This window comes from Bombus huntii, chromosome 7 (assembly GCF_024542735.1).
Source record: "Bombus huntii isolate Logan2020A chromosome 7, iyBomHunt1.1, whole genome shotgun sequence".
In the NCBI taxonomy this organism is placed as follows: domain Eukaryota; kingdom Metazoa; phylum Arthropoda; class Insecta; order Hymenoptera; family Apidae; genus Bombus; species Bombus huntii.
The window spans coordinates 1207038-1231591 of NC_066244.1; the positions used below are offsets into that span (position 1 = coordinate 1207038).

A 24554-nucleotide genomic window follows, 5' to 3' on the forward strand; every position below is an offset into this window, starting at 1 on the left:
GCAGTCTTCTATTGCTACGTTTGTTTCTTGGAGGTAGTCTTTCTGGAATGATGGAAGTTCGTAGTGCTTAATGCTGGATTTGATAATGATTCCGGTGCCGCCGTGGGCCTTTCCACTGATATGTTGGATATAGTAGAAGTTATAACCATGTATTTTCTGATAGTTTTTGTCGGTGAAGTGGGTTTCAGATACGAGCATTACGTCGATTTGCTGTTGTTTTAGGAAGAGTTCTAGTTCGTATTTGTGTTGAGCTAGACCGCTGGCATTCCAAAGAGCCATGCGTATTGGTTTTATTTTGCGTCGGGGCCTATTAATTTATCCATGATGAGTGTTAATAATAATAGTAAGTTATTAATTTGTTCTGATTGTTTCCCATGTGCTTTTCCTGAGGGATGCTTGGTATCATATATGGTGTAGTACGGTATTTTTATATAGCTTTTTATAGTGAAGTGTTTTTCTGAAACGAGTAGTATATCGATATTATTGCTATACAGGAATGTTTTAGTTTCTAGAGCCCTTTGTTGTAGGCCGTTAGAGTTCCAGGCTGCTTAAAAGACATGCTTAAAAAAGCATGTCTATTTTTATTTTTTGCTCAACATGTTTCTAAGTAGTTGTAGCATGACTGTGATTTTTTCCGTTTGCTGTCTGAGGACTGCGTTTTGTTCGCTTATAATTTTTGTAAGTATTTTGGTGTATTTGATGGATTGTTTTAGTAGTTCTTTGATTTCTGTAGCGTCTTCGGTGTTGTTGCTTTGATTCTGATTGTTTATGGGCATTTCTTGTCTAATGTTTTGGGTTACTTGCGCGTAGCTTCGGTTTCCTTGGAGATCTGTGTTTCTGTTTATAGCTTTTATTTCATTTTGTGCTTTCAATGTTGCTTCGTTATCCGTTGTACTTTGTTGTGGTTGGTAATTATCGACTGATCTATTGCGAAGTGGTGGAAACAGTTTACGTTGTAGTTGTTTCCTGATTTCACTTCCTTTATATCTGGCTGGGTGGTTTCCATTACAGTTGTAACATTTAACTTCTTCTACTTTCCCTATGTAGGGACAGTGTGTTAGATGGTTTTTAGCACATTTAACACATGCCGGTCTTCTGTTACAATAATTTTTAGTGTGTCCGTATTGTTGACACAGTATGCATTGTGATATATCTTTTTTGTGGCGTGGTGTTGGTTCCTTGTTGTTGGTGCTAGGTTCCAGCTCTATTATGAATAAAGGTAGTGGTTGCTTCGCGTCGTATCTTGTCATATTGTTTATTGCTCTTGTTTGGTGGCCAACATTTTGCTAATTCGTCACTTAGTTTTTTGTGTTAGTTTTTGGATGTAGTCCTCTTATAACTACTTTGTAACTCCTTTCCGTTTTGAGCTGGTACGTGTGGTATATAGCATTTTTTTCTTTTAGTTCTTTTATCACTTTCCTATAACTTTCTGGGATGTTTGTTTGTATTTTTACTTGTTCTAGTTTTGTTTGTTTTATTATGTAATTTTCCTTCCCAACTATATCGTTTAGTCGATTTATAAGCGGGTCTATTATCTGGGCCTCGACAAATATTGGTGGTGGTTTTGTAATGTGCGTTGATTTAGTTATGTTTTTGGTTGCTGTGTCATCGTCTATTTCCTCCGTAAGTGAGCTGAAGGAGTTTCTTAGTGGTAATTCTTGCAGCCATCGCTGCTTTTCTGTATCTGGATTTCCTGTTATTTTTCGTTTTTCGTTGTAGCTCGCCACCTTCCAGCTTTCATCCTGTTGAGTTGTTTCTTTATTGGTTTCCATATCAACTTCGTTTGTAACTGAGCAGTCCTGTTCTTGGTTTATTGGTTGGCTTGGTTTCGATATGTTTTGTTGTTTTATTTATGTAGTATTGTTCGTCTTTGTTAATTATTTTTATCGGTGAGATGTGTTTTTGCATTTTAAATTGGATAATTAGTAGATTCTTAGTAGAAGACACGGGTTTCCACCATTTAGCTATGGGCGTAGCCGTTCGTAACCTTCTCTTCCCCACTTGCCGCACTTTTTCTTAAGCACTGTTTTTCACGTCCGCTTAGCTCAGCTGCTCGGGCAGAACTGACTAACGAAAAATTGTCATCAACGAATCCGCTTATCTCGTGCCCTTAGACACACCCATCACCAGTTCTCCGCGGCATCATCGTCACAGAAGTTTGAGCTACTTTACGTTTTTTGACCCGTCAAAACTTGACTTGCGCTTTGTACACGCGATACATTCGTAGACTTGTCGTATTCGAAGTTTTTAGAAATAAAGTATATATTTTAATTTGTTAACTAAGTGTTGGCATCAATGCAACCACCTCCAGTATCTTAACCGAAATAGGTTAGGTCGATCATTTCGTGGCGTCGATTATCGATCAAATCGTAACGGGAATTTACGACTCTCGTTGGTATGCTTCTTCGCAATTGCGTCTTTCCGCGAACGGTCTTTAATATATTTTTCCAAGAGAACGGTTAAATTGACATCCATGGTTCCTTTGAGACTTTTGATCCTTATGCTTGGAAAATACAAGGTCAGGGTGAATTCTGCAACATGTTTTTTAAGAGACCTTTATCAATCTGAACATCTATGTAGACTCACCTCCCAAAACCATGAAAAATGATTTTTGAACACCCTGTACAAAAATTGAGCTTAGAATAATAAAAAATAAATGGAAACAATAACATTTAATTAGCATTTTTTATCAAATTTATCATCTTACATCTTCTTGTACTTCATACCTATATAAGAACAGAAAATTTTAAGCTCTCTTTGTAATTATAAAATGCAATGTAGATTTCTAAATGAAATGTCATATAAATAGAATAAAAAATTTAAGTTAAGCAGAGTTATGCGTAACTTTTTTTTAAACGCATTTAGCATAAGAAAAATACTAAAAAGAATCAGATTTTATAATATTTAGCAATTAATTTAACAATTAATTTTTACGTTTAACTAAAAATTAAATTAACTATGTAAATTTATCTAAAAGAATATTGAACATGCATTGATTAGATTGTTTCTTTGTTAATTAAATTATTGTATGTAATTATATATTTTTAACATTATTATTTTATCAACAATACTGTCACATTTATCGGTTTACTAGTCATATTACGACTCACTTGTTTGTTTACACTTGTTCAAAACTTCTTTTTTTGAAATTATGCATACGTATTGTATAGTTGCATGAAATTAAATTACTGGTGTTGTCTTCTTATTTTAAAAATGGTCTTTTAATTTTCTTGTTTAAAAAATTCTTCCTATTGAAAAATTCTGGTACTCTTTCTCAAATTTTTTAAATCTCGCACTGCTTGATCTGTCAGTGTTTCAATAGCTACCTGTTTCAACAATGAATACTTCATTAATATATTTCTTATACACGAAAAACAACTGTTTGTTATCCTCTATCTTGTATTGTTATATGAAATAATCAAATAATTAGCAAACATATTTGGAAATATTTTATTTTTCGAATAAGATTGTAATTTATTTGAAAGTAACTTCATCTTCGAATAAATTTGTTATTTTATTATGAATAATTATTTGATCTATTATTATTATTCGTAGTAATCAAATATTTGGCAAATAAATCATTTGAAAATAATTAATTTCTCAAATAAGATTTCATTCATTATTTCTATTTCAAACAAAGAGTGTCCAACCATGATTAGTATTATAATGCTTTTCCAATTTAAACAAGATTATGTCAAATAAGATACAAAATTGTAGGTATTAATTATATTATTTTTATAGCGAAATAGAATTTGGTGGTACGTACATACCTTGATTACGCAAAACGTTTAACAGGAAAACAATTAGGAAGCGGAGCTTTTGGCGTTGTTATGAAAGCGGAAGCAGAAGGAATTTGCGAGAACGAACCGATAACGACTGTGGCTGTAAAAATGGTTCGGCGAACAACAGTTCCAACTTGTGTTCGTGCGCTTGCCAGTGAGTTGAAAATTATGGTGCACCTTGGAAAGCACTTGAACGTCGTTAATCTTCTCGGTGCTTGCACGAAAAACATTTCTAAACGTACGTATCATATAATAGATCCAGGACTTACAAGGAACACTACAGTAACACGTATAGCATCCGTATAACGCAGGACTTGCATAACAAATAAAGTTGAATCAAAAAGTTGCTACTATGTTTAACGTGATTATAAAATCGCTGAAAAAGACTCTATACCCTGTGGCCTCAAATTATTCAATAAATTCTATGGCTCAAAATAAGAGGGAAATCAAGAATAACAAAATTGTAGCACAATTTTTTGAGTAAATCGAGTTTAAAAATTTGTCAAGTATACAGTATATATTTACCTAATTCCTAGCTTGAGAGGATAATCAAGGGGATTATTCTAGATTTGAAAATAAGTTAAAAATATAGAATAAAATTTTTTCGACTGGTCTCATTTTTTAAAAATATCAACCTAATAATTTGTCAGGTTTAAGTACCTTGTCTCTTTGCAAGTGTCTTAATGCTTATGAATGGAATTATACGTATCGACACATCACAATCGCAGGAAGAGAAACTCTTTGTATTTATTTAATATTAATTTAAAGATATTTTAATAGATAAAATCATAAAAGTCTCTATCTGGAGCTTGCTGACCGTTTTTCACATAAATAGACCTAGTTCTTAAACTTAATAGCATTTTCCTTCATTATTTTTATAAAGTTTCTGTTATATCTTTTTAAACCATACCTAAAAATCTAAGCGATTCTATCATCACTTGAATAATGTTGCTTGAAAATTTAATGTTTTAAATACTCTTTATTTATTTATGAAATATTCATTGTAAGTGAAAATTAATTCTTAGATGTGAATTTAATATTACCAAATAATAAATAAATTTGTATATTTGATTATTAATAATTTAATTTTATTTAATTATTAAATTTTGGTTAAAATATATGAAACTTTTTTTCAAAAATTTGAATTTTTACCTATAATATCTGAAATGAAATTTGAATTTTTTCGACTGAAGTCTAATTTTTGAGAAATAATATTAACCTAATAATTTGCCAAATATTAATATTTTTTAGGTGGAGTTTAAGCTTTAATCTTGATAGTTTTCTGATCTTCTTTTAATAGGTGAATTATTAGTGATCGTAGAATATTGCCGATTTGGAAATTTGCACAATTATTTGCTGCGACACAGGGCTGATTTCATCAACCAAATTGACCCTGCAACTGACAAATTCGATCCTACTATCGGTTTAGATCTTTTAACTAGATCTGTTAGTGTTAGCAGCAACAACAGGTTTGCTTTTGTTTTTCACTTCCACATAAAAACTCATATCATAATAATATCCCTATTTATTAATATACTCGTTGATAATTGCTTGTTTTATTCCATTACACAATTAAATGATCGATTGAATGCAGCTCGTGAAAATGAAAATGTGTACAGTTAAAATCTATATGTATAAAATAACCAACTCCCCATTGTATGTTAATATTCTAACAATACTATTAGCAGTATCCTATAAATATTTTAATCTCAGAATGCAACACTGTGTTTAACATTAGAATATTTGAAAACGAAAAAATCATACAGTAAAACCTCTTGTATCCCAAACCTTCAATCGAATACCATAATATTCGAGTTTCCTATTGTCCGAACATTCTTTCGCTGGAATAGAACTTTTGCTAATAACTAGATTGCGGATGTTAATGCACTTATAAGAAATCCAGACTATAGCGTGAACACAATATGTAGAAGATATGGAATATCCAAAATAGCTATACCATATACTTCATACAATACTGACTGTGTTAATAACTCTGATCACCTTAAATATCTCCGTTCTTTCTACAGATATAGAGTAACATTTTTTACAATAGTTTAATGATACAGAAAGTGCTATAGTATGACGGTAATGATATTTTTGTAGGTTGAGGGTTTTCGGGCATTTCAAAACCATCTCCACTTTTTAAATTATTTGCTATAGCTTTTTATTCCTAGTAGAATAGAGAATGTTTATTTTAGTTACGATTTCAACGAGCCTTAATGCGAGGTCATTCGGTAATAAATAGAAAATAAGCAACAAATCTTGCATCATAATAAGAGATATCCGAATTGGTGGCTATTTGCATCGATGCAACTTTGAATTCGTCGGATTGCCAAAACGTCGACAGAAACCATTTGTCTAAACATAAATATAAGTAGACACAGATACATTTTAGATGTTCATATAACTGGATAATTGTTCAGTTAATAGAAAATCAGAGTTAAATTAATCAGGCAATAAGTAAAATTCCGTTCATATAAATCAAGTTCGTATAAACGGAGTTGAGTAATTATGTGGATTAGAGTATTAATTCGCCGATTTCGTTAATTTTTAAATATGTTGTCCAGATTGACATTTTGAATAATTTTTCCTCATACATATCACCGCCGCTAAGCTTTCAAGTTATAAAACAATTTACGTTTCATACTATAAATATTATTTAACAATGTACTTAAAAGATTTTTGTTCTATAAGGAATTTTTCAATGATTGTTTTCGACGAATTATTGCATGTTTACCGTTTTGAAAATCAGAATAAAGTGCAACATTGCATATCAACCGATTAAAAAATATAAAATAAAATTTTTTTGTTCTCGAGTTAGAAAATCGAGTTTGAAAATTTATCAAGTATACTTAATAAATTAATGGCTAATTCCAAACTAGGCAGGAGTAAATAATCGACAGGAGGTCATTCTACGTGTGAAAATAAGTCGAAAATGCAGAATAAAATTTTTTCTCAAGACGCTTTATTTCCGAAAAAATAAATTTGAAAATTTATCGTACGCATGTAAGTACTAAATGGAGGTTAGGTTATCCAGTCGGCAATTAGCCATATTCAATATACTTGATAAATTCTCAAACTCGATTTTATCAAAAATTAAGTCGAAAATGAGAAAATTTTATTTTATATGTCGGATCGTCACTGGCAATGGGGTTGTGGGCGTCAAATGAATCTTTTCGAGGATTAGCCATTGATACGGTACACACAGGCGTAGTTTATTGCAATGATAGAATTATTACAGTCTTAACAATTGATCACGGCGGTTCGGCACTCGCGACACTAGTGACGATGCTCTCGGGCTCAATAACGAATCCGCGGCCAACGGGATGACAACAGAACGTACTCACAAAGTCTAAGTCTGAAAATAATCACTGATCGCGAAGGCGTTACGCCTTAATCGATGAAATCGCGAGCGAGAATGCCTTTCCCGTCCCAATGATGCCACAGAGGAAAACTATAACGGGGTGTGTCTAAGTATACGAGATCATCGGATTCGTCGAGAAAAGCCTTCGTTCAGAAAGTAAGGGAAATTGACGTTGCTGCTAATTGGTCAATCTCCATATCGGTGGTTAGAAAAGGATGCTAGCCGCCCTCGAGGGAAAGTTGCTAGTGTGAGACGCCGCTCGTTGAAAAATATGTCTCCCCTATCTTCCCGTAGTTGGGACAAAGACTGTTTGTCTGTTTGAAGGACTTTAGTTAACTAAACCTTAAGATTTATAACGGGCCCTCGGGCTAGCCGAACATGTACTGCGGAGACGCATCGACATCTGGCAATCATCTTACTCGAAGAATAGGGTCTGCGCGTGGCGAGCCACGGGACAGAAACCGTTGGAATGTTTACTGTCGCGTGTCGCCACGAATATTTCTTTTAAGGAGAGCTATAGAATTACTCCATACCTTTGTTAGGCAAAGCGTTCATCCCGTGACCGCGGCTACGTTCGGCGACTGACTGTCGCCTCGAGCCCAAGCTCATTATCACAATTCTCGAATAATTACAATCGGGTTGAATAACTACAATTGTTCAATTACAACTATAGTAGACTCTAGGTTACAATGTTGCGGGACTATCCAAAATTCCAAAGGCTCCGGTGTTCTTTCATCTCCGACATATATTATTTTCTTATTTTTCTATAAGGAATCATAACGTGCCCACTTTTACGTGTTATTCGGCCGGACCCTATATATACATGTATATAATGGCGACTAGCCTGCTGATAGTACACTTGTGCGGTTGTAGAGTTCGTCAGAGTAAAGAAGCTATGGAAAGGGCTTTTTTCTCCTACCGCTCTACTGAATGGGTGAAGAAAAGGAGCCACCAATTCGATTGTAGCCCAATCGATTTATACATTTGATATACACATATTTTTCTCCTCTGTTTCATTTTCTTTATATCTTCTTTATTTAAAAATAATTACCATCAATGAATCAGGATTAAATTGAGTTATACAACAATATGATTACCGTCAATATGATTAAGTCCTTTTGCGAATATCTCGCAAACTATAGCCGAGCGACGATTATATACAGGGTGGTTGGTAACTGGTGGTACAAGCGGAAAGGGGGTAATTCTACGCGAAAAAAGAAGACGAAAATATAGAATAAAAATTTTTCGTTTGAGGCTTTGTTTTCGAGAAAATCGACTTTGAATTTTCGCTCGGTACGCGTGCACTTTATCACGTCTCGTTATAACGGATCTCACTGTAGATTTTTTAAAAAATTAAAAAAAAAATTTTTTTAATTTTTACTCTATATTTTCGATTTCTTTTTTCGCGTAGAATCACCCCCTTTCCGCTTGTACCACCAGTTACCAAGCACCCTGTATATGGGAAAAAGTCAGAATTTGAACTCGACAACATATTTCATAGTCAATGGAATCGGTGAGGTGTATTTTATTCTATATAATTACTTAAACTATAGTACTGTAGTTTAGATATAGGAAGCTCTACTGTTTTTGTATGTCCCATGTTTTTTAACTTACCGCTACACAGAATTAGCGAACTATTACACATTTCTGCTTCCTTCCACTCTTGACCCATAACCCTGCTATTATAATATAAAACTACTGATGCTGTGCATGGGGTTACGGTGTTAACAAATTCGTGTTCTCTTTTGTTCATACGACAGGATAAAATACGTGGCATTGTCATTTTCTCGCAGTCGTAGCGAAGATTCAGCCACCGAATCGGCAACATGTCAAACCTCTACTACGGATTCTCAAGGAATTAGTATGTCGCCAGATGGCTGTGTTCTTAGTAATAATTCCTCTCAACCGGGATGGAGATCTAATTATCGCGGTGATTACAAAGATCACAATTTGAAGCCAATCTGCACGCAGGATTTGTTATCCTGGGCGTTCCAAGTAGCGCGAGGAATGGAATATCTTAGCCAAAGAAAGGTACATTTCAACAATTTCTCTTCTTTTTTAATTGTTTAATTTGCTATGTATATAAAATAGTAAAAGGTAAATCTCAAAGGTTTATAATTTACGTCACAATTATTGGAGAATGTAAACTAAATGGATTAGATTAAGATTAACTGGAAAATGTTTGTATGTAAGAATTATCTACAGTGCCATTCACTTAATTTGGAATTCTCAAACACGAGAAATTGGACAATAACAACACGTTGTAACCAGTACATGTAAGCTTACTATCACTATTATATATCGACATCCACCATCTAATCTACGAGCTGCTTCTAGAACTAAGGTTACATAGATCATGTCGTTTATTGAAAAGGATTGACTCTGAGCATCTGAATTTTATATATGTACATACATAACACAGACAAGAACACAGAATGGTTTCGATTGTGGTCCCTTGTGGTGGAAGGTGCTTACCTGAAAGGTAATTATGCACAATGTTATTATTCGTATTCTTACAAACATCATGGTCCTTTTTTACTCCGTTCTCTACATTTCATTTTTAACGTATTACACATTTTCTTCTCCGCTGCAATTAAAAATTTATTAACGATCACTTATTATTAACACTCGATGTATCTGGGTCTTCGTATCGTCTCTCACAAATACCGACCACAACAGTATCAAATAAACGAGAGTAGTAACACCTCACTTCTCATAGTCAGGATACAAAGACCCAGTCACAACATTCAGCGTAGGCACCATCCGCCACAAGAGACCACAACCAAACTCTTGCCTATAATCTATATATGTACATATATAGAATTCAGATGCTCAAAATCACCCATTTTCAATAAACATGATCTATGTAACTCTAGTTCTAGAAGCAGCTCATAGATTAGATTATGGATGTCGATGTATGATAGTGGTAGTAAGCTTACATGTAACCAGTGTGGTCATTTTCCAAGTTCCCGCACGTGTGGGTTCCGAGTTATGTAAATGGATGCGAAATGAAACTTGAAGTATATCGTGACAACTAAAAAATGTATCTGATGAAATAAATTTTAAGCTATCAAAAATAATAGAAAAATTTTCAAAGCGCAATATGAAAGTAGTATGAAATGAGGAAAATAATAACCTCATTAATTCGCTAATTAAATTATGAATATCAATAAATGAAAAATATAAACAAAATCATTTGCTTGAAATATAATTTAATCATCATTTGTAGGTGTTACACGGTGATTTAGCCGCGAGAAATATCTTATTAGCCGAAAACAACGTAGTGAAAATCTGTGATTTCGGCCTAGCAAAAACTATGTACAAGGATAATAATTATAAAAAGAAAGGAGGTGGACTGTTACCTATAAAATGGATGGCCATTGAATCGATTAGAGATCGAGTTTTCTCAACGCAATCGGATATCTGGTCATTTGGTATAGTTCTATGGGAGTTCTTTACATTGGCTAAGACACCTTATCCCGGAATGGAAGCTGAGAAACAATATCAGAAACTGATTGAGGGATACAGACTGGAGCAACCGGAATATGCTACTTGTGAAATGTGAGTTTAATTTATTGGATTGAGTGAAAAGTTCGTGTCGTTTTTTCAAAGTCAAATTACAAGACGATTCTCTTTTTTTTCAATATAACTTTATCCAGTACGGTATTCTTCATTTTTGATATAAACCTTTCTCCATCTTTTAGATAGCTTTATTATACCATTGTTATAGAATTTTGCACATCTCTGTCCAGAAGACTATTTTATTTACTCCTTTTAATCTTCCAAGAAATTAAATATTTAGGAATTAATCGTTAAGGAAGTTTTGTAGGGACTGGAATAAATGGTAATTGGAGGGTGCGACAAGACAACTCACCCGAAATGTATCAATTTTTGCCTACTAGCCAAAGACATATGCGGTTTTGCATTGTCTTAAGATGACTACCTTAACCAATTCTGGATGCTTTCTAATTCTTGCTTTCTATCGCTTCAACTGCGAGCTGTATACATCCGAATTAATTGTTTGATTTTTTGAAAGGAACTCGTAATATGGAATTCCCTTGTGACCCTAGCATGCGTGCAGCATAACCCTTTCCGGATGAAGATCTACTTTTGGACTCGATAATGGTGGTTCACCTTGTTTGTCCTTTGACCATGATGACTTTTTTGCCGTAGTATTATAAAAGATTCACTTTTCGTTACCGCCGACTATCCACCTCAAAAATGGATCATTTTCATTCCATTTGATCAAAGAATCGCATAAGGACAATCCAATCTATCAAATTCTTTTCTGACAATGTATGTAGTCCCCAAACGATAAGATAATTTACGTACCTACCCAATCTTCTATAGATATTTTACAATAAATCTTTGCGATATTTTATGTAGCTTTGAAATCGCCCGTGTTGTATAATGATGGTTCTGTTCATTAATCAACCGCTTCACTTTTATGTTCCATACATTAAATTTAACACATTAAAGTTAAAATATCTGTTAGACTAGTGGTTTTGGAGTATAAATCGGTTGATACTCTTTTGTAAAGAATAACGATCTGCATCGATCAGTGCATTAAAACATCTATAATTGTATTTTAAAAAATGTATGTCACCTTCATATAACGTGTCCGTCTCAAAAAAAAGCACTTACACCAGATTGTGCCACCCCCCCCCCCCCGAAACTATAAATTGCTTATTTAAATTATATTTTTCTACAACATGTAGTGTATGAATAATTTGCGTTTATAGATTTGAACTGGTCATCCTGTAGATATTTGAATCCGAAAATGCTTGATTTAAAATAATTCTTAGTTTTAATTTTGTAAAACTTTGCATATGGAGAAGGGAAGACAGGTCCCATTGAAATCCCTGAAACTGTTTTTAATTCTCCGACACAAGATTTCACTGATACCAGACTTCACCGACAATAGCTTTGGCAATATTAGTACAGAGAAATGAGACAGAATTTTTACTTGTGTAAATTTACTGTCGCAGATATTTGATAGTCGGTTGCCTTACGACGATCGGATTAAAAGGAATTATCCCAAGCTTAATATGCAATACAAACTGGCTAATAATTAAATAAGTTATTGTTATAAGTTTGATTTCAATTAATTTACGCTAAGTTTGTATGAAATTTCAACGCAAATCAATATCAAATCCATGGTCTGTATTAGGTTTGGACATTATTAATCCGGCGTCCACAGCGCTGTAAAGCGGCCGGCAATCATTAACTACTCCAATAACTATTCCTACATAAGTAAAACCCCTCTCTTATTTCCTTGTGTTAATACTGTCAGTCAGTTAAGGATGTTATCGGTGAAAACAGTGTCTACGAAATCTGTGTCGATGGTTTCAATAACATGTGGAAGGAGAGAACAATGCCCTTGCGTTTGTTTTACTTGTCTCCTATTTTGATGAAATTAAAACTGAAATATTTTTTAAACTAAACATTTCCGTATACGAATACCTTTACATTTTTTTATAGGGAGTAAAAAAAAACGCATCGATTAATATATAGGAAGATAGAATGTTCCATGTTAAAAAATTATTGAAACGTCTAAATCTCGAAAAATATTTTTTTTTTATTATTTAATTTGTACTTTACAATTTGTCCAGCTAGACATTTGGTAAATTTTTCTAACTTAATTGCTAAATAACATGTGGATAGCTACCCCCAGTGGGATACCATCGAAAAATATGACCATTGTATGACAATTGTATCATAATATGTGTCTCTCGGAACAAAATAATTCATTCCTTAAGCGTTTTCGCATATCATAATATCATTAAAAATAACAGAGAATTGCTTTGTAACAGAATTACTAATGTATTTGAACGTGTATGTACATATCGGATATTTTTAGTAACTCTGTTATAAAAAAATTATATTATGTACACACGTATACATATACGTATATGTGCCTCAAATTTTTCTTATTATGTAGTGTTACCGCTTTTTAGGAAAAAACCTAAGAAAACGAGAAGAAATATTTTAAGAATATTTTAATCAAGAAGTATTCAAATATTTTAATTAGCCCGCAACAGTCTCAGCTTACTGATTTTCGGCTTTGGACGAACTTTCGGTTTTACATCTCTTATGTCTATTTCTCTTCTTATATGTCTACCTTCCCTCTTTTACACTCTATTCTATTGCACTACCTTAATTGGATCACACTAGTAAATATAATACAGTCAGCATATAACCGTAAATTTTGCACACTTTTTTCATACTTTACCCACATGTATCTACATATAGTGGTAGACAGAAGAATGTTTAAAACTGATACTTGTATATGAGTATAACTAAAATTCATATTAAACATCTTTCCTGTACATTTGTCTATTCTAAGATGTACGTCTATGTTATACATTCATTTTTCTTGTTAATCATAGTTTAGTTTTATAAAATTGCAATGTTTTATCCCAGCTTACTCTTTAAACTTTCTCGTGAACGTCACTGTCTATAACATATTACCTACAGAACACTGTTTGACACAAGATAGCCTGAGACATCATATATCATTTTTGTAATATGTTATTATTAACATATATAATGGATAAAACAATTAATATTTTTTCTTATTTGTTAATTACCCTGAGGCTATAAAGCTTCTTTTTCTCAAAAAGAAAAGAAACCGTTTTACTCTCGTATATCTTTACATCCTGTATGTATTATAATATTACAATTTAATATTGTGAATATATTACAGATATGACATAATGCTGCAATGTTGGAAAGCCAAGCCTACCCTACGTCCGAGTTTCACAGAATTGGTACAGGGTATTGGCGAATTATTAGAAGAAAGCGTAAAAGCGGTGAGTTTGATGTTAACAGTTTCTTAGTATCTCCCAATCTATTTACTTTAAAATTTCATTTCTAAAATCCTACGTACATTTATGACCATTCTGTATAACACATATGGAAAATTACTGTCTTCACTGATATGAAAAATATTTATGTTTCATCTTTCATTGTGAAAACTATTATACTTGGAAAGTTAATTACGAAAAGAAGCATATAAAATAATAACGTAACTTTACTGTACTTACCTTTAATTTTACAATAATAACAATACTTGTTTGATACAAGAATATGTCTACTTTGTGTCTCAAATATGTTAATTTTCATTGCAATTTAAATATGCTGTACTTTGTGATAAAATGAATGCGGTAAGGTACGATTATTTGAGATACAAGCTTCAATATTTTAAAATTCAACCTTGAACTATACGTAGAATAATTAAATTTCTATATTAAAAAGATTATTAATATATGTAAAATACATACTTGTGAGGAATTAAAATTTTATTACAAGACTATATAAGTCTGTAAGTTTTTAGGCTTAACAAGAGAACACATTTAAATAACATTTAAACAAATACATAACATTTAAATAAATTTCGTTAATACTCCAATAACATTTAATTATATTTCATAGCATTTTGCACGTCGTTATAATCTCATTGTAACACATTAAATGTCTATCTAATTTGCAGCATTACATCAGTCTAAACGATCCTTACATGGACATGAACACGACGCTGCTGGAAGGTGGTCGGAGCGACTATCTAACTATGCTCTCCGCACCTGATCACGCAGCACTCTCTTCTCCCATCCACGATTATTCAAATTTGCCCGCGTCAAACACAACGTACCTGTGCATGAGTCCCACTAGCCAGAGTGGGTACGATTCAGAAATATTCAGTCCTAGACCTAATCAAGAGAGAACGCACTTTAAATTTCCGGTCACTACCGATTCAGAAGACGCTGTAGAATTGTCACCAATGTTAAAGAAACTAGAAGAAGAGGATCCTTATCTGAAACCAATTAACGTACATGCGCGGCGAGCAGAGTTCGTCCGACAGCAAGAGACAATGAAGAATCAACCAATAGATCATCAACCCATCAATAGAGATTTCGCATATTGTAATACTCCACGAAATGTTCAGTTGATAGATTTAAACGAGAAAAATGAAAAGAATGAGAAGGATTCTGACGACATTGAAATATTAAATAATGGAAACACGTTATCAAAGAAGGATTTCATACCAGCCATCATTAGGACACAGGGCAATTACGTAAACATGCCGAAGCAGAAGAATGACTTAAGGTTAGACATGCCAGCCAGTTTTAGCAATCCTAGTTACGTGGTGATGGCTAATTGCGAAAGAGATCAGATGAAAGTCTGAACCTGTGCATGAACAAAATTTGACAATTGTTTTATAATGATGATTAACTGAAGGGAATGTCTATTTCAGGCGGGCTTTCATGGATAGACATGTGGATATGGATATGGTAAATGGAGGAAATGAACAATAATACATCTTTTTACTGTCTCCTCCCGATAGGATCTGAAACACTTTGTAGTAATTAGAATCTGTATACAGTGGCTACAAAAAGTATTTATACACTACTGTACATATTTATCATAGCATTCACATATTAATTAGTTAGGCCCAAATATATAAAATTTTGTATCATTTAATAGTACATATGCACTTTTATGTGATTGTAAAAATTTAATAATATGAAAATGAAATGTATAGGACTTGATTTAAAAAGTGCTTCATTGGGTATGTAAGGGTATGTGCAAATACTTTTTTTGTAGCCAATAAATGTGGCAAGAAAATTAAATCACTTTGGACATGATTTAAATCTTAAACTGTGTCCTTGTTGAAACAACAAAGAGAAGTTCTGTTGCCTGTTGTTGCTGCATGTTCCAAACAGTATTCAGTAAATATCAACTTGTAGAAACATTTTGTTTACACTGAAGCAACATAATTAGAGGAGTATATAAGTTTTAGTTTCAAAGAGAAATTTACTTCTAGTTGTTCACATACAAATATGTCATAAAACAATTGAAAAAGTGTATATACTAAATGAACATTTCTTTCTGTTGTAAAGTACTGCTGTATATTGATTATCTTTTCTCTTTTTTTATTTTTACCATTTCAGACAAAAACAGACAATAAGCAGTAGCTTTTGTTACTGGCAACTGTGGTCAGTAATCATATTCATTATTAGGAGATTTGAAAAGTATTGGTTAATGTGTTAAAGCAATTGCTTAGCAAGCGAATAATCAAGGTTCAGAACAATGGGCAACAACAATTAGTAACTTTTTCAAGAAAAATAAAATATGAAAATCCTTCACTGTTGCTTCAGTTTTAATCAGTCTTGTTTGAAGGCCTTGAAAATTTTGGTAGTATATGAAAGTCTTAAGAATATCTACTGATAAACCTACTGGTTTACAGACCTTGAGCAATATTCTATTGAATATTTCAAGCACTTTGATTTACTATTGTCTAAGTGATACATTGACATAAGATACTAACTCATTATGGGCCAATATTGCATTAAAGCACCATTAAAGATTGTTTAATTAGTTTACATTATTGAATTCTTCTTATTAACATAGCAAGTACTAAAGAGAATCAAACGACTTGTTTAATATTCTTTTGATACTACTTCTTCTTCATAAAGTAGATTCCATAGTTTTATGAAATTTAAAGAATCAAGATTGAAAATTCAGGACTTATCAATACTTATCAGAATTTTAAGCTTTGGATTGTGTTCAAAATGATTTGAATCTTCATAGTTTTTTAAAACTTTGAATAGCTTCAAAGTTAAGAATCGGGTAACCATCACTACTGTTTGCTATTAATATGCATGAGGGTGAGCTCTTACGTGTCATGAGCGTGTATATGTGATTAAACAAGATCGATTTTAAATGTCACTTTTTGCATTTGTGCATGTTGCTCCATCTTTAATGTACCATGACGAAAATCATTTAAAATGATTTGACGAACGAGATAAAGAACATATGTATGTTATATAATATATATGATTGATCCTTTTAACGAGCTTTTGAACATCCATAAAAAAATTTCATTAATATGAGCAATACTACATGATAACCTTTCGGAAAAGAGACATATTTGACAAAAATGACAGAAAATAAAATTGTAAAGAATTAAGGATACATAATTATTCGTTTTTCAAAACTAAACATTCTGATATTATTATCTGATACAGGAATAAAAAAATAAAATATTTTAATTTTTTATGTTAATTTTAAGGCTACTTGAGGTAATAAAACAAAAAAAGGGGATGAACTTACAGAAAAGTTCTATCCTCTCTAGTTTCAATAATTTTAGAATATGTTATAGAAATCAACATTTTGGATAACTTTTTCGTATACATATAACCAACGGTTTCGCTTAGTTTCCGAAACATTTGTAAAAAACTATCTACATCACTATAGTGAAGTTTGTCTATAGTTGTGTGTCTATTACCGCTTATGCGTCAGTATTTTATAAACGAAGGTCAGTCGAAGCTTAAAGGCCTCGTGCACAGTTGGATATGGGAGACTCCAAAAAATATCTGTTGTAACTTATAACTCAATTAAAAGCGAACATCATCAATATATTGAGTTTAGGCGTCAGTTCGACTTTTGTATCCGGCAGTTACAAGGCGGCCAGGAACACTTTTATTATAACCGACATTGCTTGGAGTCTCACATGTCTAATTGTAGATAGGAAAATTGTATATAGGAAAAAATTGTGCAAAATCTTGATTTTTATAACATATTCCAAAATCATCGAAATTGGAGAGGATGAAACATTTCTACAAGTTTACTACTTTTTAATACCTGTTTAAAAAATACATCTCATACGAATCGAATCCTATTTCGAAACTAACAGAAGAAATTAAAATTTAAAAAATACGTTATTAGTATGCATTTAATCATAAATTACCGTTTCTAATATGATTTAAGCATTAGTCGTAATCAGATATCGTACACTTTGAAGGATTTGGAAACAATTCCCTAATTTTTCTACGTCTTTTTATATTAATGTTCAATTAATGTTTAATATTCTTACGAAATCTATAATTTGATTTTAAACGATTTTATTCAAGTTTATGTTTTATACGTTAAATAGGCAGTAGAATGTTAGCATCTCTTCCAAATGAAGACTATCAGGAGAAAAATATGTATACTTTGTACTTCTTCATAAAAGAGCAATTTTACGATTTTATATATCATTCACTGTAATTTTTAAAATTCAGTGGTTTATATATCAATCCTATACTACCAAAATTATACTGTTATTTGACTTTAAGATTAGACATATATTTTTTTCATTATTATGATCATTTCACAATTATCCACCGCTATAATATTTTACATGCATGTGATTTTTTACAATAATTCAGGAATCTATGATTTATTTTTCGGAAGTTTAAAAAGTTGTTCTCTTTTCGATATCGTTGAGTCATGCGGGCCCATACAGTTTAATTTAGGTATGTGCTAGATTACTTAGCATTTTAGGATGTTTAATTTTAATTTGCATTCTATTTTTTATGCGATAAATGGTAATTGTGATCTTTATATATAGAACACAGAATACAAATTAAAATAAACCAAACTCTAAAATTAAGTAATTTAACTTAAGCTCTTGTGGGTCATCTACGAATCAAGAGTTGGAGAACTAGCAAAAGTGAATGTATTTTCGACGAATCGCAGGGAGACGCAATCGCGAGGAAACACGTCAACGGGAGTCGTAAATTCCCGTTACGATTATAATAATCGACGCTGCGAATAGATCGATCCCCTGATTTCCGTCGAGATAATAGGGGTGGTTAAGGTAGTATAACGCTGTGATTAACAGGGTTATAAACTTTATATTCCCAACACTTATACACACGAAGTTATACCGTTTCGTATGATATAAGTCGTAGACGATGATTTGGCGTATGAAGATGCGATATACATGCACAATAGAGCAAAGCTCTTACAGTTGAGTTTGTTGTTTTAGTTGACGTAGCAATAGAGGAGACTAAGTATATGAAGTGACTGTTCAGTAGTCCCGAGAACAAGTTTAGACGTGACAAGTAGACAAGTATGACGTGATTAAGACAAGTTGACTATTCTAACGATGAAGAATAAGTGAAGTTCGTTCTTATGTGATTACAAAGGAAAGCTCGGAGTGGGTGTGCCTTTTGAACTAAGGACGTGGATTCGTTATTTACACTTTTCGTTAGAACAGTGAGGGTAACGATCCGCGATGTCCATTGGTTATAGCCAATATTAATAAGTGAAAATTGGAGGAGGAAGCCTCCTACCGATGTGGCTCGGGTTGACCTTGTGCATGGGAAAAACCGGTTTTTCCGTTAGACACCCATCCGCTTTCTCCGTAATTTGTAAGAACGTGCAATAAACCTAAGGACTGTTTTAAATACCAGTTATAAACCGAAAATACTTGCAGGATTAAAGGTTCCTGCAAGCTAATAAGATTCGGTTTATGGTGGGGCTTGGGCCTTGATGGTTAGACACTGGAGGACGTCGCACGGACCATTTCACGAGACGTAACAGTGGACTTATCATGCCTTTCATATGTAGTCTTCAAATATACACGTAGAAACTGAGGATCACAAGAAAAGATCATGATAATTCTTCTTCTGTTGATTTTCTCATTTTGATGGCTCTTATTTGGTAGCTAAAAGAATGTATTTTTATATACTATAATCAAAAAGCCAATAACGCAAAAACCAATAATGCCTATAACTTGTATAATATTGTGAACCTAATCTTATAATCTGACATTCAATATTTTTTTAATATTTAAGAAGCTATAAAAACACTTAATCGAAGAAACCAAATAGACAGTTTTGGAATTAATTGGTAGTGTAATAGAATTTTACAGTTGTTTGCTTTCTAAAAAATGTGATTTAACATGGTTTTCCCCTGTAGTCTTTATTATATTTAGAATGAAAATGTGAATCAAATTCCAAATATGTATGTATGGTGATACTTCGATACTTCGATATGATATTACGCCACACGTAGACCGACTTCAAAAAAGAAGGAAAGTATCGTCAATTCGATGAGTATATATATTTTTTAATAGTATTATTATACGAATAAATGTGAAATCGTATTGATGTTATATAAAGACATGTACAGAGACAACTTATGAACTTATTATTTGTTAAAGAGAGATTTAATTATCATTAATTACTATATCTTTGAAAAATTGAAAATATTTAAAAAACTATAACAAAATGTTTCAGATCTATACAATTTATAAAAGCATAATGTTTGAGTAAAATGGGTTCGTTTATCAATACTTGATACTCGATGCGTTATAAGTTTGAACGGAGGATTTAATTCGAATCTAATAGGTACGAATTTCGAAAAATTTTATATATTTAATTACAGCCAAAGATGTACAACTTGTTTTAATCTTAATTACACAACTCTACTCGTTAGATAAGAGAACATCATGACGAAGCGCGTGTGTCGGTCTAATTTAAATTGTCTAACGTTTACGTTTAGAATGTATAAAATTTGTATAATAAATTTTTTACCTTCTTCGCAATACTTGTGTGTTCGTTCTTAACAACATAACAATAAAGTACATGTTTTTTATGACTAGACTGCGAATGTTCATGCAAGAATACAAGTAAAGAAATAAAAACTAGATAGAAATTTTATATGATTAAAAAATTATAAAAATATGTTGTTCATATATTATTTTTTGAATAACGCGTATGTTTCGCATATTCATGTCTGAAAACGTATGCAAAAATATATTGCGTATCACTTACATATTGCAATGTATTTATCTCATGAAATTAATTTAATTTATCGGAACTATGTAAAGTGCTAAACCACGTTAAACAGCGTATTTGCAATGTTGACTGCTAAACGTAAGACGTAGCAGTTTGTATTTCGAATTCGAATAGTTCGATTTGACTTATCGCGTCACTAGCCTGCAACGTCAGTTCTGCCCGAGCAGCCGAGCTAAATGGACGTGTAAAACAGTGCTTCAGAGAAAGTGCGGCAAGTGGAGAAAAGAAAGTTACGAACGTCAACACCCATAGCCAAATGGTGGAAATCCGTGTCTTCTACTAAGAAGACTATTATCAAATCTAAAATGCAAAATCACATCCCACCGATAAAAATAATTAGTAAAGATGAAACATACTACATAAACAAAGCAACAAACATATCAAAATCAAGCCAATCAATAAACAAAGAACAGGAGTGCTCAGCTACAAACGAAATTTAAATGGAACCAATACAAAACAATGAAGAGAATAAAATCAGTAACGAACTAATCCACCAGGATGAAAGCTGGAAGGTGACAAGTTACAACAAAAAACGAAAAATAACACCAAACACAAACGTTAGGAAAGCTGTAGAAGCAGAAAAACACAATGTCTACAAGAAATCACACTCCGAAACTCCTTCAGCGCACTGCCAGAAGAGAAAGAAACAGACCCAACCGGAAAACCAATAATCCACATCTCCAAACCACCGCCAATTTACATTGAAATAATGGACCCCCTCATTGAACTACTTACCAACACGGCAGGAAAAGAAAATTACAGTATAAAACAATTAAAACAAGACCAGGTAAAAGTACAAACGAACACCCCAAAAATTTTCAGAAAAGTGACAAAAGCACTAAAAGAAAAAAACGCCGGGATCACACTTACCAGCTCAAAGCTGATAAAAGTTATAAAGCAGTAATCAGAGGATTACATCCAAAAACAAATGCAAATAACATATGAGAGGAACTAGCTAAAATCGGGCATCAGGTAAGAGCAATAAACAACAAAACCAGGTACGATACTAAACAACCATTACCGTTATTTCTAATAGAACTTGAACCTAAAAACAATAACAAAGAAATTTTTGAAATTAAAAAGGTTCTAAACACAATAGTAACAGTGGAGCCACCTAGACATAAAAAAGACATACCGCAATGCACACGGTGTCAGCAATATGGACATACAAAAAATTACTGCAACCATACATAGGAAAGATAAATGAAATAAAATGCTACAACTGCAATGGAAACCACCCAGCTAGCTACAAAAGCCGTGTAGTCAGAAAGCAACTGCAACATAAACTGTTTCCGCCGCTTCGAAACAGGACACACAACAACTTTCACGCGCAACAGGATAGCACAGAAACTGTGACAACACCAAATCTACAGCACGTAATGAACAATAACTACAGTAACACCAACACCGTTGGTAGCCGAAGCTACGCGCAAGTAATCCACCAATCGCCACCCTTAGACAACCAAAATCAGAACAATAATAGCAACGACACTACAAAAATCAAGGAACTGCTCAAACAATCCATCAAAAACACCGAAATGTTAACAAAAATGATAAGCGAACAAAACGCAGTTCTCAGACAGCAAACGCAACAAATCACAGTCACATGTTACAACTTCTTACAAACATGCTAAGCAAAAAATAAAAACGGACACGCTGAAAATACCAGCCTGGAACTCAAACGGCCTACAACAACAGGCCCTAGAAACTAAAACATTCCTGTATAACAACAATATAGACATATTACTTGTTTCAGAAACACACTTCACTCCAAAAAGCTACATGAAAATACCATACTACACCATATATGATACCAAACACCCCGCAGGAAAAGCACACGGAGGGACCGCAGTGATAATAAGAAACGATATCAAAAATCACACAGCCAAGTAAGAAAGGAATATACCCAAGCAACCACCGTTACAGTACAAACTAGCAGTAACCACTTTCAGTTGTCAGCAGTATATGTACCACCGCGACATAAAATGACAATACAAATGTGGGAAGAGTACTTTCAACACTTAGGTGACAAGTATATCGCAGCGGGAGACTACAATGCAAAGCACGCGCTATGAGGATCAAGAATTGTCACTCTTCGAGGTAGAACCCTGGAAAAATACATTCGAAACAACAACCTCAATATATTATCCACGGGAAGACCGACATCCTGGCCGACAGACCTGAGCAAAATTCCTGACCTACTCGACTTTGCAGTTACAAAGGGACTAAACGCAAATACACTAAAAATAACACCCAGCCTCGAGCTTAGCTCCGATCATACACCCATAATAATTACATACAGAAACGAACCAATATTTTATAGCAACTCAGCGACACTATGCAACAAAACCACCAAATGGCAAACTTTTAAAGAAATAATCAAGAGCAAAACCAACTGCAACATCCCATTGAAAACACCCGAACACATCGAACAGGCAGTAACAACATTGATAGAAACTATCCAAGAAGCAGCATCGGCAACTACTATACCTGAAACAACCAACAGACAAACAAAAATAATTCCACCAGACATATTTGAAAAAAATAGAGAAAAAAGAAAAGAGAAAGCAAAATGGTAAAAACATAGATCACGAGAAAACAAAAAACACCTAAACAAACATGCAAAGGAAATAAAAAACAAAATAAAAGAGCACAACAATAACGAATACACAAAATTCATAGAGTCACTCTCTGCACACGAGAACTCCAATTACTCCCTATGGAAAGCCACGAAAAAAATAAAGAAGTCAATAAAACTACTCCCAGCAATCAGAAAAGCAGACAACACATGGGCAAGAAGCAACGAAGAGCAAGCTGAAGAATTTTCCACCTTTACAACACATTTACACCACATAATATCAACAACAACAACCCCAAATGCCATACGGACGAGGATGTGCAAACCACTAGTACCTCAACTGACAAACACTACACCATACCTAAAACAACAGCACAAGATATTAGAAACATAATCGAGAAGACAAAAAAATAATAAAGCATCAGGAATCGACCTAATCAATGGTAAAATCTTGAAAAACCTTCCGCCAAAAGCGATAAGACCAACAACGATAATATTTAAAGCAATTCTAAGAATACAGTACTTTCCTGGACTATGGAAAATAGCACAGATCGTAATGTTACCCAAACCAAACAAAAACCCACATCTAACTGCATCCTACAGGCCAATATCATTACTATCTGCGTTCTCCAAATTACTAGAAAAAATAATATATAACCGCCTAAAACCAACAATAGAAAAGGAAAAGCTAATACCGGACCATCAATTTGGATTCAGGAATAAACACTCCACAATAGAGCAAATGCACAGACTCGTCAATGAAATCTTACAGGCGCTGGAAACAAAACAATATTGCACGGCACTCTTTATGGATATTGAAAAAGCATTTGACAAAATAAGCCACGAAAGCCTACTACAAATAATCAGGAAACAATTCCCGTAGCAAATATACCAATTAATAAAATCTTACTTAAGCAGTAGAACCTTCGTAATAAAAATCAAGGGCACATACTCCGAAGTCAAAGACATCAAGGCAGGGGTTCCGCAAGGAAGCGTCTTAGGACCAATGCTATACACACTATACACTAGCCAACATACCAACAACTAGCAATAGCAAAATACTGACATTCGCGGGCGACACAGCGGTACTAGTCAGGCACACTAACCCAGAAACAGCAGTCAAATTACTACAAGAACACATTTCAAAAATAGAAAAGTGGCTGCAAGGTAAACAAATAAAAGCAAACCCCGATAAATGCAAC

The 24554-nt window shown here is 33.2% G+C and overlaps 1 protein-coding gene across 5 annotated transcripts in view; it reads left to right on the top strand.

Annotated features, from left to right (window-relative positions):
• The window catches only part of LOC126867238 (vascular endothelial growth factor receptor 1), a 63289-nt gene extending 45094 nt beyond the window's left edge, over positions 1-18195 (top strand). For 2 of the 5 annotated variants that reach the window (XM_050621482.1, XM_050621479.1), the window contains 7 exons: positions 3796-4020; positions 5083-5251; positions 8907-9177; positions 10376-10707; positions 13853-13958; positions 14639-15252; positions 15401-18195. In XM_050621482.1, coding sequence (XP_050477439.1) covers positions 3796-4020; positions 5083-5251; positions 8907-9177; positions 10376-10707; positions 13853-13958; positions 14639-15252; positions 15401-15461 — 1778 coding nt within the window. In that variant the 3' untranslated portion in view covers positions 15462-18195. Of the gene's footprint in view, positions 1-3795; positions 4021-5082; positions 5252-8906; positions 9178-10375; positions 10708-13852; positions 13959-14638 lie in introns of all 5 variants that reach the window. The other 3 variants (XM_050621481.1, XM_050621478.1, XM_050621480.1) reach the window with 2 other exon arrangements.
• The last annotated feature ends 6359 nt before the right edge of the window (positions 18196-24554 follow it).